The following is a 14510-nucleotide window of genomic DNA, read 5'->3' as shown; positions in this document are numbered from 1 at the left end:
ATGATGTTAATATAGTAGTTGGGCTCTATAACTGCTGAAAATGATGTAATATAGTAGTTGGGCTCTATAATGGCCAACAATGATATAATACAGTAGTTTGGTTCTATAATGGCCGACAATGATATAATACAATAGTTGGGCTCAATAACTGCTGACAATGATGTAATATAGTAGTTGGGCTCTATAATGGCCAACAATGATGTAATACAGTAGTTTGGTTCTATAATGGCCGACAATGATGTAATACAGTAGTTAGGTTCTATAACTGCTGACAATGATCTAATACAGTAGTTGGGCTCTATAACTGCTGACAATGCTGTTAATATAGTAATTGGGCTCAATAACTGCTGACAATGATATAATACAGTAGTTGGGCTCAATAATTGCTGACAATGATGTAATATAGTAGTTGGGCTCTATAATGGCCAACAATGATGTAATACAGTAGTTGGGTTCTATAACTGCTGACAATGATCTAATACAGTAGTTGGGCTCTATAACTCCTGACAATGCTGTTAATATAGTAATTGGGCTCTATAGCTGCTGACAATGATGTAATATAGTAGTTGGGCTCTATAACTGCTGACAATGATGTAATACAGTAGTTGGGCTCTATAATGGCCAACAATGATGTAATACAGTAGTTGGGTTCTATAACTGCTGACAATGATCTAATACAGTAGTTGGGCTCTATAACTGCTGACAATGATGTAATATAGTAATTGGGCTCTATAACTGCTGACAATGATGTAATACAGTAGTTGGGCTCTATAACTGCTGACAATGATGTAATATAGTAATTGGGCTCTATAACTGCTGACAATGATGTAATATAGTAGTTGGGCTCTATAACTGCTGACAATGATGTAATACAGTAGTTGGGCTCTATAACTGCTGACAATGATGTAATATAGTAATTGGGCTCTATAACTGCTGACAATGATGTAATACAGTAGTTGGGCTCTATAACTGCTGACAATGATGTAATATAGTAATTGGGCTCTATAACTGCTGACAATGATGTAATATAGTAGTTGGGCTCTATAACTGCTGACAATGATGTAATATAGTAATTGGGCACTATAACTGCTGACAATGATGTAATATAGTAGTTGGGCTCTATAACTGCTGACAATGACGTAATATAGTAGTTGGGCTCTATAACTGCTGACAATGATGTAATATAGTAGTTGGGTCCTATAGCTGCTGACAATGATGCAATATAGTAGTCGGGCTCTATAACGGCCAACAATGATGTAATATAGTAGTTGGGTTCTATAACTGCTGACAATGATGTAATATAGTAGTTGGGCTCTATAACTGCTGATAATGATGTAATGTAGTTGGGCTCTATAACTGCACACAATGATATAATACAGTAGTTGGGCACTATAATTGCTGACAATGATGTAATATAGTAGTTGGGCTCAATAACTGCTGACAATGCTGTTAATATAGTAGTTGGGCTCTATAATGGCCAACAATGCTGTAATACAGTAGTTTGGTTCTATAATGGCCAATAATGATATAATACAGTAGTTGGGCTCTATAACTGCTGACAATGATGTAATACAGTAGATGGGCTCTATAACTGCTAACAATACTGTAATACAGTAGTTGGGCTCTATAACTGCTTACAATGATGTAATATAGTAGTTGGGCTCTATAATGGCCAACAATGCTGTAATACAGTAGTTTGGTTCTATAATGGCCAATAATGATATAATACAGTAGTTGGGCTCTATAACTGCTGACAATGATGTAATACAGTAGATGGGCTCTATAACTGCTAACAATACTGTAATACAGTAGTTGGGCTCTATAACTGCTTACAATGATGTAATATAGTAGTTGGGCTCTATAATGGCCAACAATGCTGTAATACAGTAGTTTGGTTCTATAATGGCCGATAATGATATAATACAGTAGTTGAGCTCTATAACTGCTGACAATTATGTAAATAGCAGTTGGGCTCTATAACTGCTGACAATGCTGTAATACAGTATTTGGGCTCTATAACTGCTGACAATGATGTAATATAGTAGTTGGGCTCTATAACTGCTGACAATGACATAATATAGTAGTTTGGCTCTATAACTGCTTAACAATGATGTAATATAGTAGTTGGGCTCTATAATTGCTGACAATGCTGTAATACAGTAGTTGGGCTCTATAATTGCTGACAATGATGTAATATAGTAGTTGGGCTCTATAACTGCTGACAATGACATAATATAGTAGCTGGGCTCTATAACTGCTTAACAATGATGTAATATAGTAGTTGGGCTCTATAACTGCTGACAATGATGTAATATAGTAGTTGGGCTCTTTAATGGCCAACAATGATGTAATATAGTAGTCGGGTTCTATAACTGCTGACAATGCTGTAATACATTAGATGGGCTCTATAACTGCTTAACAATGATGTAATATAGTAGTTGGGCACTATAACTGCTGACACTGCTGTAATACTGTAGTTGGGCTCTATAACTGCTGACAATGATGTAATATAGGTGGCGCTCTACAGTTTCGTATTTTGCGTAGGTTAGGATTTTAAAGAAAAAGAACTTCCCAGGCTTTTCTCACTGGTTATACTGGCTATTTAAAAAAGACCTTGTATATCTTAGGTATAATGCAAAGAACCTTTAATTCCCTTTATTTTGGTGTATGATTGATGGGTGTACTATGGGTTATAGAGTATACAGCTTGGCCTTACTTCAGATATGCACCTTTCAAAAAAGTGCTACCTCTACTTGGTCATTTTCACTTCCTGAACTTCAGAGGTAAATTGTAGAAAAAAGAGCTGATAACTTTTTTTACATTTTATATATTTGGTAATTCATTCATTGCACTTTCAGAAGCTGGTATTGTCTAGTCTGGCAAAATTCATTTTCCCTATTTTAATAGCTGCTATGTATAGTGTACTTTAGACAAATTCAGGCTGATTTTTTAACGCAAGGGAGCAGTCATTTTAGTTAGCAGTGTGCTTAAATCATGTAAAATTTCCAAAAGTACAATATCCAAAAGAAATATCATCCACATTACATTAATGTAGCATAGAGGTATGCCAACATTCTCTCCATTGTGCGTGTTTTAAATGCAAACTACTTCACCTTACATATGTCACTCTCTCAAAAGTACATATTATCTGGTGAACGCCCCCATAGTAGTTGGGCTCTATAACTGCTGACAATGATGTAATATAGTAATTGGGCACTATAACTGCTGACAATGACATAATATAGTAGCTGGGCTCTATAACTGCTGACAATGATGTAATACAGTAGTTGGGCTCTATAACTGCTGACAATGATGTAATATAGTAGTTGGGTTCTATAATGGCCAACAATGATGTAGTATAGTAGTTGGGCTCTATAACTGCTGACAATGCTGTAATACAGTAGTTGGGCTCTATAACTGCTGACAAGGATGTAATATAGTAGTTGGGCTCTATAACTGCTGACAATTATGTAAATAGCAGTTGGGCTCTATAACTGCTGACAATGATGTAATACAGTAGTTGGGCTCTATAACTGCTGACAATGATGTAATATAGTAGTTGGGCTCTATAACTGCTGACAATTATGTAAATAGCAGTTGGGCTCTATAACTGCTGACAATGATGTAATACAGTAGTTGGGCTCTATAACTGCTGACAATGATGTAATACAGTAGTTGGGCTCTATAACTGCTGACAATTATGTAAATAGCAGTTGGGCTCTATAACTGCTGACAATGATGTAATATAGTAGTTGGGCTCTATAACTGCTGACAATTATGTAAATAGCAGTTGGGCACTATAACTGCTGACAATGATGTAATATAGTAATTGGGCACTATAACTGCTTAACAATGATGTAATATAGTAGTTGGGCTCTATAACTGCTGACAATGATGTAATACAGTAGTTGGGCTCTATAACTGCTGACAATGCTGTAATACAGTAGTTGGGCTCTATAACTGCTGACAATGCTGTAATACAGTAGTTGGGCTCTATAACTGCTGACAATGCTGTAATACAGTAGTTGGGCTCTATAATTGCTGACAATGCTGTAATACAGTAGTTGGGCTCTATAACTGCTGAAAATGCTGTAATACAGTAGTTGGGCTCTATAATTGCTGACAATGATGTAATATAGTAGTTGGGCTCTATAACTGCTGACAATGCTGTAATACAGTAGTTGGGCTCTATAATTGCTGACAATGATGTAATATAGTAGTTGGGCTCTATAACTGCTGACAATGCTGTAATATAGTAGTTGGGCTCTATAACTGCTGACAATGCTGTAATACAGTAGTTGGGCTCTATAACTGCTGACAATGCTGTAATACAGTAGTTGGGCTCTATAATTGCTGACAATGATGTAATATAGTAGTTGGGCTCTATAACTGCTGACAATGACATAATATAGTAGCTGGGCTCTATAATTGCTGACAATGATGTAATATAGTAGTCGGGCTCTATAATTGCTGACAATGCTGTAATATAGTAGTTGGGCTCTATAACTGCTGACAATGCTGTAATACAGTAGTTGGGCTCTATAACTGCTGACAATGCTGTAATACAGTAGTTGGGCTCTATAATTGCTGACAATGATGTAATACAGTAGTTGGGCTCTATAACTGCTGACAATGATGTAATACAGTAGTTGGGCTCTATAACTGCTGACAATGATGTAATACAGTAGTTGGGCTCTATAACTGCTGACAATTATGTAAATAGCAGTTGGGCTCTATAACTGCTGACAATGATGTAATATAGTAGTTGGGCTCTATAACTGCTGACAATTATGTAAATAGCAGTTGGGCACTATAACTGCTGACAATGATGTAATATAGTAATTGGGCACTATAACTGCTTAACAATGATGTAATATAGTAGTTGGGCTCTATAACTGCTGACAATGATGTAATACAGTAGTTGGGCTCTATAACTGCTGACAATGCTGTAATACAGTAGTTCGGCTCTATAATTGCTGACAATGCTGTAATACAGTAGTTGGGCTCTATAACTGCTGACAATGCTGTAATACAGTAGTTGGGCTCTATAATTGCTGACAATGATGTAATACAGTAGTTGGGCTCTATAACTGCTGACAATGCTGTAATACAGTAGTTGGGCTCTATAATTGCTGACAATGATGTAATATAGTAGTTGGGCTCTATAACTGCTGACAATGCTGTAATACAGTAGTTGGGCTCTATAATTGCTGACAATGATGTAATATAGTAGTTGGGCTCTATAACTGCTGACAATGACATAATATAGTAGCTGGGCTCTATAATTGCTGACAATGATGTAATATAGTAGTTGGGCTCTATAATTGCTGACAATGCTGTAATATAGTAGTTGGGCTCTATAACTGCTGACAATGCTGTAATACAGTAGTTGGGCTCTATAACTGCTGACAATGCTGTAATACAGTAGTTGGGCTCTATAATTGCTGACAATGATGTAATATAGTAGTTGGGCTCTATAACTGCTGACAATGACATAATATAGTAGCTGGGCTCTATAACTGCTTAACAATGATGTAATATAGTAGTTGGGCTCTATAACTGCTGACAATGATGTAATATAGTAGTTGGGCTCTTTAATGGCCAACAATGATGTAATATAGTAGTCGGGTTCTATAACTGCTGACAATGCTGTAATACATTAGATTGGCTCTATAACTGCTTAACAATGATGTAATATAGTAGTTGGGCACTATAACTGCTGACACTGCTGTAATACTGTAGTTGGGCTCTATAACTGCTGACAATGCTGTAATACAGTAGTTGGGCTCTATAACTGCTGACAATGCTGTAATACAGTAGTTGGGCTCTATAATTGCTGACAATGATGTAATATAGTAGTTGGGCTCTATAACTGCTGACAATGATGTAATACAGTAGTTGGGCTCTATAGCTGCTGACAATGATGTAATACAATAGTTGGGCTCTATAACTGCTGACAATTATGTAAATAGCAGTTGGGCTCTATAACTGCTGACAATGATGTAATATAGTAGTTGGGCTCTATAACTGCTGACAATTATGTAAATAGCAGTTGGGCACTATAACTGCTGACAATGATGTAATATAGTAATTGGGCACTATAACTGCTTAACAATGATGTAATATAGTAGTTGGGCTCTATAACTGCTGACAATGATGTAATACAGTAGTTGGGCTCTATAACTGCTGACAATGCTGTAATACAGTAGTTCGGCTCTATAATTGCTGACAATGCTGTAATACAGTAGTTGGGCTCTATAACTGCTGACAATGCTGTAATACAGTAGTTGGGCTCTATAATTGCTGACAATGATGTAATATAGTAGTTGGGCTCTATAACTGCTGACAATGCTGTAATATAGTAGTTGGGCTCTATAACTGCTGACAATGCTGTAATACAGTAGTTGGGCTCTATAACTGCTGACAATGCTGTAATACAGTAGTTGGGCTCTATAATTGCTGACAATGATGTAATATAGTAGTTGGGCTCTATAACTGCTGACAATGACATAATATAGTAGCTGGGCTCTATAATTGCTGACAATGATGTAATATAGTAGTTGGGCTCTATAATTGCTGACAATGCTGTAATATAGTAGTTGGGCTCTATAACTGCTGACAATGCTGTAATACAGTAGTTGGGCTCTATAACTGCTGACAATGCTGTAATACAGTAGTTGGGCTCTATAATTGCTGACAATGATGTAATATAGTAGTTGGGCTCTATAACTGCTGACAATGACATAATATAGTAGCTGGGCTCTATAACTGCTTAACAATGATGTAATATAGTAGTTGGGCTCTATAACTGCTGACAATGATGTAATATAGTAGTTGGGCTCTTTAATGGCCAACAATGATGTAATATAGTAGTCGGGTTCTATAACTGCTGACAATGCTGTAATACACTAGATGGGCTCTATAACTGCTTAACAATGATGTAATATAGTAGTTGGGCACTATAACTGCTGACACTGCTGTAATACTGTAGTTGGGCTCTATAACTGCTGACAATGATGTAATATAGGTGGCGCTCTACAGTTTCGTATTTTGCGTAGGTTAGGATTTTAAAGAAAAAGAACTTCCCAGGCTTTTCTCACTGGTTATACTGGCTATTTAAAAAAGACCTTGTATATCTTAGGTATAATGCAAAGAACCTTTAATTCCCTTTATTTTGGTGTATGATTGATGGGTGTACTATGGGTTATAGAGTATACAGCTTGGCCTTACTTCAGATATGCACCTTTCAAAAAAGTGCTACCTCTACTTGGTCATTTTCACTTCCTGAACTTCAGAGGTAAATTGTAGAAAAAAGAGCTGATAACTTTTTTTACATTTTATATATTTGGTAATTCATTCATTGCACTTTCAGAAGCTGGTATTGTCTAGTCTGGCAAAATTCATTTTCCCTATTTTAATAGCTGCTATGTATAGTGTACTTTAGACAAATTCAGGCTGATTTTTTAACACAAGGGAGCAGTCATTTTAGTTAGCAGTGTGCTTAAATCATGTAAAATTTCCAAAAGTACAATATCCAAAAGAAATATCATCCACATTACATTAATGTAGCATAGAGGTATCCCAACATTCTCTCCATTGTGCATGTTTTAAATGCAAACTACTTCACCTTACATACGTCACTCTCTCAAAAGTACATATTATCTGGTGAACGCCTCCGTAATAGTTGGGCTCTATAACTGCTGACGATGCAATATAGTAGTTGGGCACTATAACTGCTGACAATGATGTAATATAGTAGTTGGGCTCTATAACTGCTGACAATGCTGTTAATATAGTAATTGGGCTCTATAACTGCTGACAATGCTGTTAATATAGTAGTTGGGCTCTATAACTGCTGCCAATGATGTAATATAGTAGTTGGGCTCTATAATGGCCAACAATGCTGTAATACAGTAGTTGGGCTCTATAACTGCTGACAATGATGTAATATAGTAGTTGGGCTCTATAACTGCTGACAATGCTGTTAATATAGTAGTTGGGCTCTATAACTGCTGCCAATGATGTAATATAGTAGTTGGGCTCTATAATGGCCAGCAATGCTGTAATACAGTAGTTGGGCTCTATAACTGCTGACAATGATGTAATACAGTAGTTGGGCACTGTAACTGCTGACAATGATGTAATACAGTACTTGGGCATTATAACTGCTGACAATGATGTAATACAGTAGTTGGGCTCTATAATTGCTGACAATGATGTAATACAGTAGTTGGGCTCTATAATTGCTGACAATGATGCAATACAGTAGTTGGGCTCTATAACTGCTGACAATGATGTAATATAGTAGTTGGGCTCTATAACTGCTGACTTGTACATTGGTAATTTCTGTCAGTAAGGAATGTATGGAAATTCCCAACAAATCTTGTTAAGAGTTGAATATTCATGGCAAAGTAGTTTTAAAAATTATGTTCTTTTACATAATTGTTGTATCTCTCACAAATCAATGGTGAATATTACAATCATATTTGTGATCCATAAATTTATATAAAAATACATGTCATGTTTAAGTTATTTACCTGCATATGTGTATGTGTTAAGTGTATATATTACTGTGTAAGACTCTAAATCACATTATGATTTTCAGGACCTCACTTGTTTTCTGTTGGAACTGTACGTAATTTCTCCAGTCCACTAAATATTTTCCAGTCAGTGTGTTTTATGTTTACTGGCACACTGATAAATATCTTGCCTGGGTGTTGGCATAACACTAAAAGTTTCTCTGCAATATCATTAGTGTACATAGAAAGTGTAGGCTTCAGTATCAACAGGCTCCTTAATGTCAGCATTATCTCTTTTCCAGTATCAGCATTATCATCCCACTTTAGGAACAGCCTATAGAGTGCAGTGTATACACCAGTTAACATACACATAGCAAATTTCTATTATAAAGTGTTGACCATTTTATTTCTTGGTCAGGGAAAGGCTTTGATTTTCTTTTGAAGTGAATATTTTCTTTTCTTTTATCTAAAGATAATTAATATTTTTTCCAAATAGTATCCTGGATATAATATGGTGTTATTTTGCTATCAATCAGAGCAAGACTGAAATTAAACAAAAAAGTGCCAGGCCCCTGCCCCAAAACATTGAACTACTGGTCCATAATATCATTGTGGTTTACTGTGGTTGTATCTTTGTAAATTCTGAAATACCACTGTATACTGTGGTACAAATTTTTTCATGGTAACCAGCCCTATTAAGAGGTATTTGATTGACATGAACCTTGCATGGTGTGACTCAGCCTCTGAGTTGGCTTGTTTGATCTCAGTCTTCATTATATGTAGCCAATAGAGATAACTCAATGTCAAACCCCCTGCAATATCAGACATATAGGTTCTGCATAAAATGGTTTTCAGGCTGAAATGGCATTACCATTTGTCACATGCCTCCTACAGTATTATTTCTAATACAAGTGAAAGATGGACAATTAAAGTTGAAATAGCTCCAAGCCCCCAGTCAGCAATGTTGATGGTCTAGATATATAAATAAATCAAGGTGGAAAGTGTAACAATTTAATAAAATATAACAAGTGAATTCATTACTTCCCATTAAAATTTCTCAATTCTTTTAAACTATTACACTTGAAGACCTTTTACAAGCTCTTAACCAATTCAGCCCCGATCCCGTCTGAATATTACTTATTTATTTCATCATTTGTGTATCAGTGTTGCACATAAGTTACAAAAAGAGCCATTCTTTGACAATTTCTAAGAAATTCCCATAAACTTGATTAACCAATTTGACCCAATCCCGTCTGTAGGCATGATGAAGCTGTACCCTTTTTCTAAGCTCTGCAACATCAAGGTCATTTAAGCTACACCAGCGTGGGTGGTATTTAAAAAAGCAGACAGATATAGCTCTAAAATGATACCAAATAATCTGGAAGTTCTAGTTGCACTACAAAATACATAGGGGAAAACCTCATTTTTGGACCCGATTTTTTTTCACCCAAAATTCGCTCAAGGTTGGAATGTGATTTTGTGTCCGGATTTTAGACCTTTTGGCCTCAGATCTAAGGCAGACTGGTCTTAACTGCACACAGACAGGTGATCCTTTGCAAAAACTAGGATAAGGTGGGCATTTGGAATAAATTGCTGTCTCCATACGAAAATGATGGGTCCATTAAGCAAAAAAATATTTTTAAAAAAAACTACAACTATTACCCTTCTGCTCATGCGCAAGCAAAATAACCAATGGAAAATGACGTTTCTAATACAACTAGGCATTAGTCTCATGGAAAATCTGTTGAAAGCTGATGTATTACGATGTATTCAGAAATAGCCCCCCAAATGTCTTTCTTATGCACATTTCAGGCAAAAACAACAAAACCTCTGGGGCCAAATGAGTTAAGAGTGTTCCCTTTCCAATATTTGACTCAGTTATTCATGTCACTCCTCCTGTTGTCTTAGGTACTCAGGTACCCTTGCTAATGTGCTCTCCTGGCATTTCCAGTGCTCCCAATCACGTGCTCATTCCAGCACTGCACCTACACCCAAAACCTCAGATGTAAACTATGGCATTTTCCATGCAATCGTTGCATCACTTCCACGTTTCTGCTCTTGGGTGTTGAGCCTCTCATGCCCACCTGCAAAGCTTCCTTAAGAAGCTTCTGTTCGCAATCCAACCTAGAATTCCACGAGAATTTCTTTTCTTCTTTTACGCATGGCAAATTAGGCCACTCATAGTACAATCTGAGCTTTCTGTGATCATAACTTGGTGTGGTTCAATAAGGTACTGATTTCAAAATGAATTTAGTTATAACATAATGGCTTGCTTGTATAAAATCTGCACTAATTTTAATTTGTTTTAACTGGATACGGTCTGGTCACTTTGAAAATGCCTTGATTAATCAACACTTGCTGGCCACTCTCTGGTTCTAATTTTTCCACAGTCTGAGTTTCCTTTCATGTCAGTACAGAAGTCATGGACAATTTGCAACAAACATCCTAGCAATGCACAGGAGTTCTTAACTCCCATCTAACAAAGAGACTTATATGAATTAGCTATAGAAGATATACATGAGGCATCTGCAACTTTCCCACAACATGACATCACTCAACAGGAGAGAGCATGCTACTTGCACAAGCAGAAGTATTAACCAAAGTATACATACAATTTATGCCAATTCCTTATCAAAGAGAGGTGACTCTGTCTGACTGCCACATATACTGCAACAACATTTAGCTCCCTTAGCAAAATGAAACTATTAACTAGGAGGGCTGGATTTGCGATGTTGCTGTAGTAATTTCTAGTTATTATGATCAGGTTATGTATTTGAAGAAGAAAAAACAAACAATCAACAAAATGTTTATGCTGTTAAAGATGTACAAGACTAGACTGTCACAGCTTTAGCACATCTTGGTGGAAATTTCTGAATGGTTTAGTCCATTTAAGCTTCAAACAAGCTGTCCCTGTAGCAATCAGAATAAAATATTTTAATCTTGTTTTTTCCATACCTTACCAAATGTAAACCACAGTTGCACTGCATGCCCTAGTTTTAGAACTTTGAGAAAAGATCTTTTCAGCATTACTCAACATGATTTTATGATAGATATGAATTACTATGTAATTCACTTAAGATCTGTAAATCTGAACCTACCAGATCAATGAACAACTTGCAAAAGTAGCCATTACAGAATCATAAGTGCTAAAAATATTGGGAGAAATAGTAAATGTTTTATTGACTGTGATATCTTAAATGTTTCAATGGCTGGTTTCTTGAAAATTGGAGGATCCACATATTTCGATAATGACTGTCACTGTAATTCAATTTAATGTGTTTAAATACAGAAGCATGTTATGGTATTGGGGTTCTTTTTATCTATTAAAAGCTAAAAAGTCCTATATAAGTTTAAAATAACTTGTAATTAATAGTATATAATACATAAAATCCCATACAATAATTCATATATTTGTAAATGAGTAAAAGCAACAACTATTTCAGGATTTTAATGGCATAACCAAGTTAGGATATTAAGAGGTTTATTTTGTCAGGCAATGCAATTTTAATGTTTCAAATAAACAGAAATTTACTGATGTGAATCAAACATGCCTTGTAAGATGTTTTTCTGCCAAGTTACTTTTCTGCCAAGTGGCTTCTATTGATTTATTGGGCAATTAGAGTGATGATACCTGCCAACAGATACAATACAGTAAATTCGTGACAAAGATTGCATGGTTTCCCATGCTAATCTTGTACATAATTTATTTAATCTGCTTTCAGTATATTTCTATTCTTATAATTAAATTTAAGTTACAGACAAATTAATTTAATCTCCATGGTGTAATCTGCTGCTAATTCATATCACATTTTGTTATCGTTGTTTTCATTTGTAAATCCCATATTCAAAAATTATATCTTTAAATTTGTTTAAGACATCTCTACATAAGGGACAACTCATTATAACCCAAAATCTGTGATTCTCAATCATTATCAGAAGCTAATTTTATCACTTGAATTAATACAGTATTTTTAATTTTTAGTATCTGTGGAAGATCAGCATCATTTGCATAAATCCGAAACCCCAGTATGTTAAGACAATCTGCAATGTAAATGTGTATCTAGTTTTAGTAAGAGTGGCCATATTTGATGGCAGACTAACATGACATGTTTTGATAGGATGCTTTCTGTCAAGGTTGATTTTGGATAAGAAGTCATTTAAAGTTTTGTTTAATTTTCAGTGAAGTGGCTTAACATATTTTAAGTAATGTTGGCCATATCTGAAGCTGGATCTGCATCATATTTGAAAAAGGCTTATTGCATTCTATCAAATTTGATCAAATTCTGTTCAGCAATCATTATGACGTCATTTAATATAATGTGAAGGCAGATCTGTAAAAATCTGAAAGCTCTTCCCAGCTCTCTGACAAATTTCATTGTCCCATTTTTATTGACAAGTTAAAAGAGTATCTTTTGATTTACTGATGGTGGATTATGCATTATGACTTACTGATGATGGATTATGCATTATGACTTACTGATGATGGATTATGCATTATGACTTACTGATAATGGATTATGCATTATGACTTACTGATAATGGATTATGCATTATGATTTACTGATGATGGATTGTGCATGATGATTTACTGATGATGGATTATGCATTATGAATTACTGATAATGGATTATGCATTATGATTTACTGATGATGGATTATGCATTATGACTTACTGATAATGGATTATGCATTATGACTTACTGATAATGGATTATGCATTATGATTTACTGATGATGGATTATGCATTATGATTTACTGATGATGGATTATGCATTATGAATTACTGATAATGGATTATGCATTATGATTTACTGATGATGGATTACGCATTATGACTTACTGATAATGGATTATGCATTATGATTTACTGATGATGGATTATGCATTATGATTTACTAATGATGGATTATGCAATATGACCTACTGATGATGGATTATGCATTATGACCTACTGATGATGGATTATGCATTATGACCTACTGATAATGGATTATGCATTATGACTTACTGATAATGGATTATGCATTATGATTTACGGATGAAGGATTATGCATTATGACCTACTGATGATGGATTACGCATTATGACTTACTAATGATGGATTATGCATTATGACTTACTGATGATGGATTATGCATTATGACTTACTGATCATGGATTATGCATTATGACTTACTGATAATGGATGATGATGGATTATGCATTATGACTTACTAATAATGGATTATGCATTATGACTTACTAATAATGGATTATGCATTATGACTTACTGATGATGGATTATGCATTATGACTTACTGATCATGGATTATGCATTATGACTTACTGATAATGGATGATGATGGATTATGCATTATGACTTACTAATAATGGATTATGCATTATGATTTACTGATGATGGGTTATGCATTATGACTTATTGATAATAGATTATGCATTACGACTTATGCATTATTATTTACTGATGATGGATTATGCATTATGATTTGCTGATGATGGGTTATGCATTATGACTTACTGATGATGGATTATGATTTACTGATGACGGACTATGCATTACGACCTACTGATGATGATGGACTATGCATTATGACCTACTGATAATGGATTATGCATTATGGAGCACACAGCAGGTGCAGGGTCACACTATAAACTCACCTGGCCTCAAGACCAAGAGAGCTAAATACATTCCATTCCAAGCAGCGTGTCAGGTAGACCAAAACAGATTAACTTGACCAGACTAAAGGTACCTGGTATTATCTCTTCAGTGACTGCAGCACCCCCTATTAAATGTCTCCTCTCCAAGACACATACATTCCAACCTGCTTTCTGTAAGTATGCAGCCTGGAAAAGAAACAAAACTCTTGTATCACTGTGTACCAAAGTTTTAATGGTTCATTAAGCTAGAATGAATGCATTCTGATTTATGTTAGCATTAATTGTTTTTCATTTTTTCCCATCATTTTAATCAGACAGCCATTCACTGATGT

The 14510-nt window shown here is 35.3% G+C and overlaps 1 protein-coding gene across 1 annotated transcript in view; it reads right to left on the bottom strand.

The window, feature by feature from the left end:
• The window catches only part of LOC149794759 (pyridine nucleotide-disulfide oxidoreductase domain-containing protein 2-like), a 158294-nt gene that overhangs the window by 102133 nt on the left and 41651 nt on the right, over positions 1-14510 (bottom strand). Inside the window, exon 3 of the mRNA XM_089964391.1 lies at positions 14271-14364. Coding sequence (XP_089820517.1) covers positions 14271-14364 — 94 coding nt within the window. The remainder of the gene's footprint in view (positions 1-14270; positions 14365-14510) is intronic.

Source organism: Sinohyriopsis cumingii, chromosome 7, assembly GCF_028554795.1.
Source record: "Sinohyriopsis cumingii isolate HCF-2022 chromosome 7, ASM2855479v2, whole genome shotgun sequence".
NCBI lineage: Eukaryota > Metazoa > Mollusca > Bivalvia > Unionida > Unionidae > Sinohyriopsis > Sinohyriopsis cumingii.
Note: the sequence above shows the minus strand (reverse complement) of the source record. Positions and strands in the feature narration are given on the sequence as shown.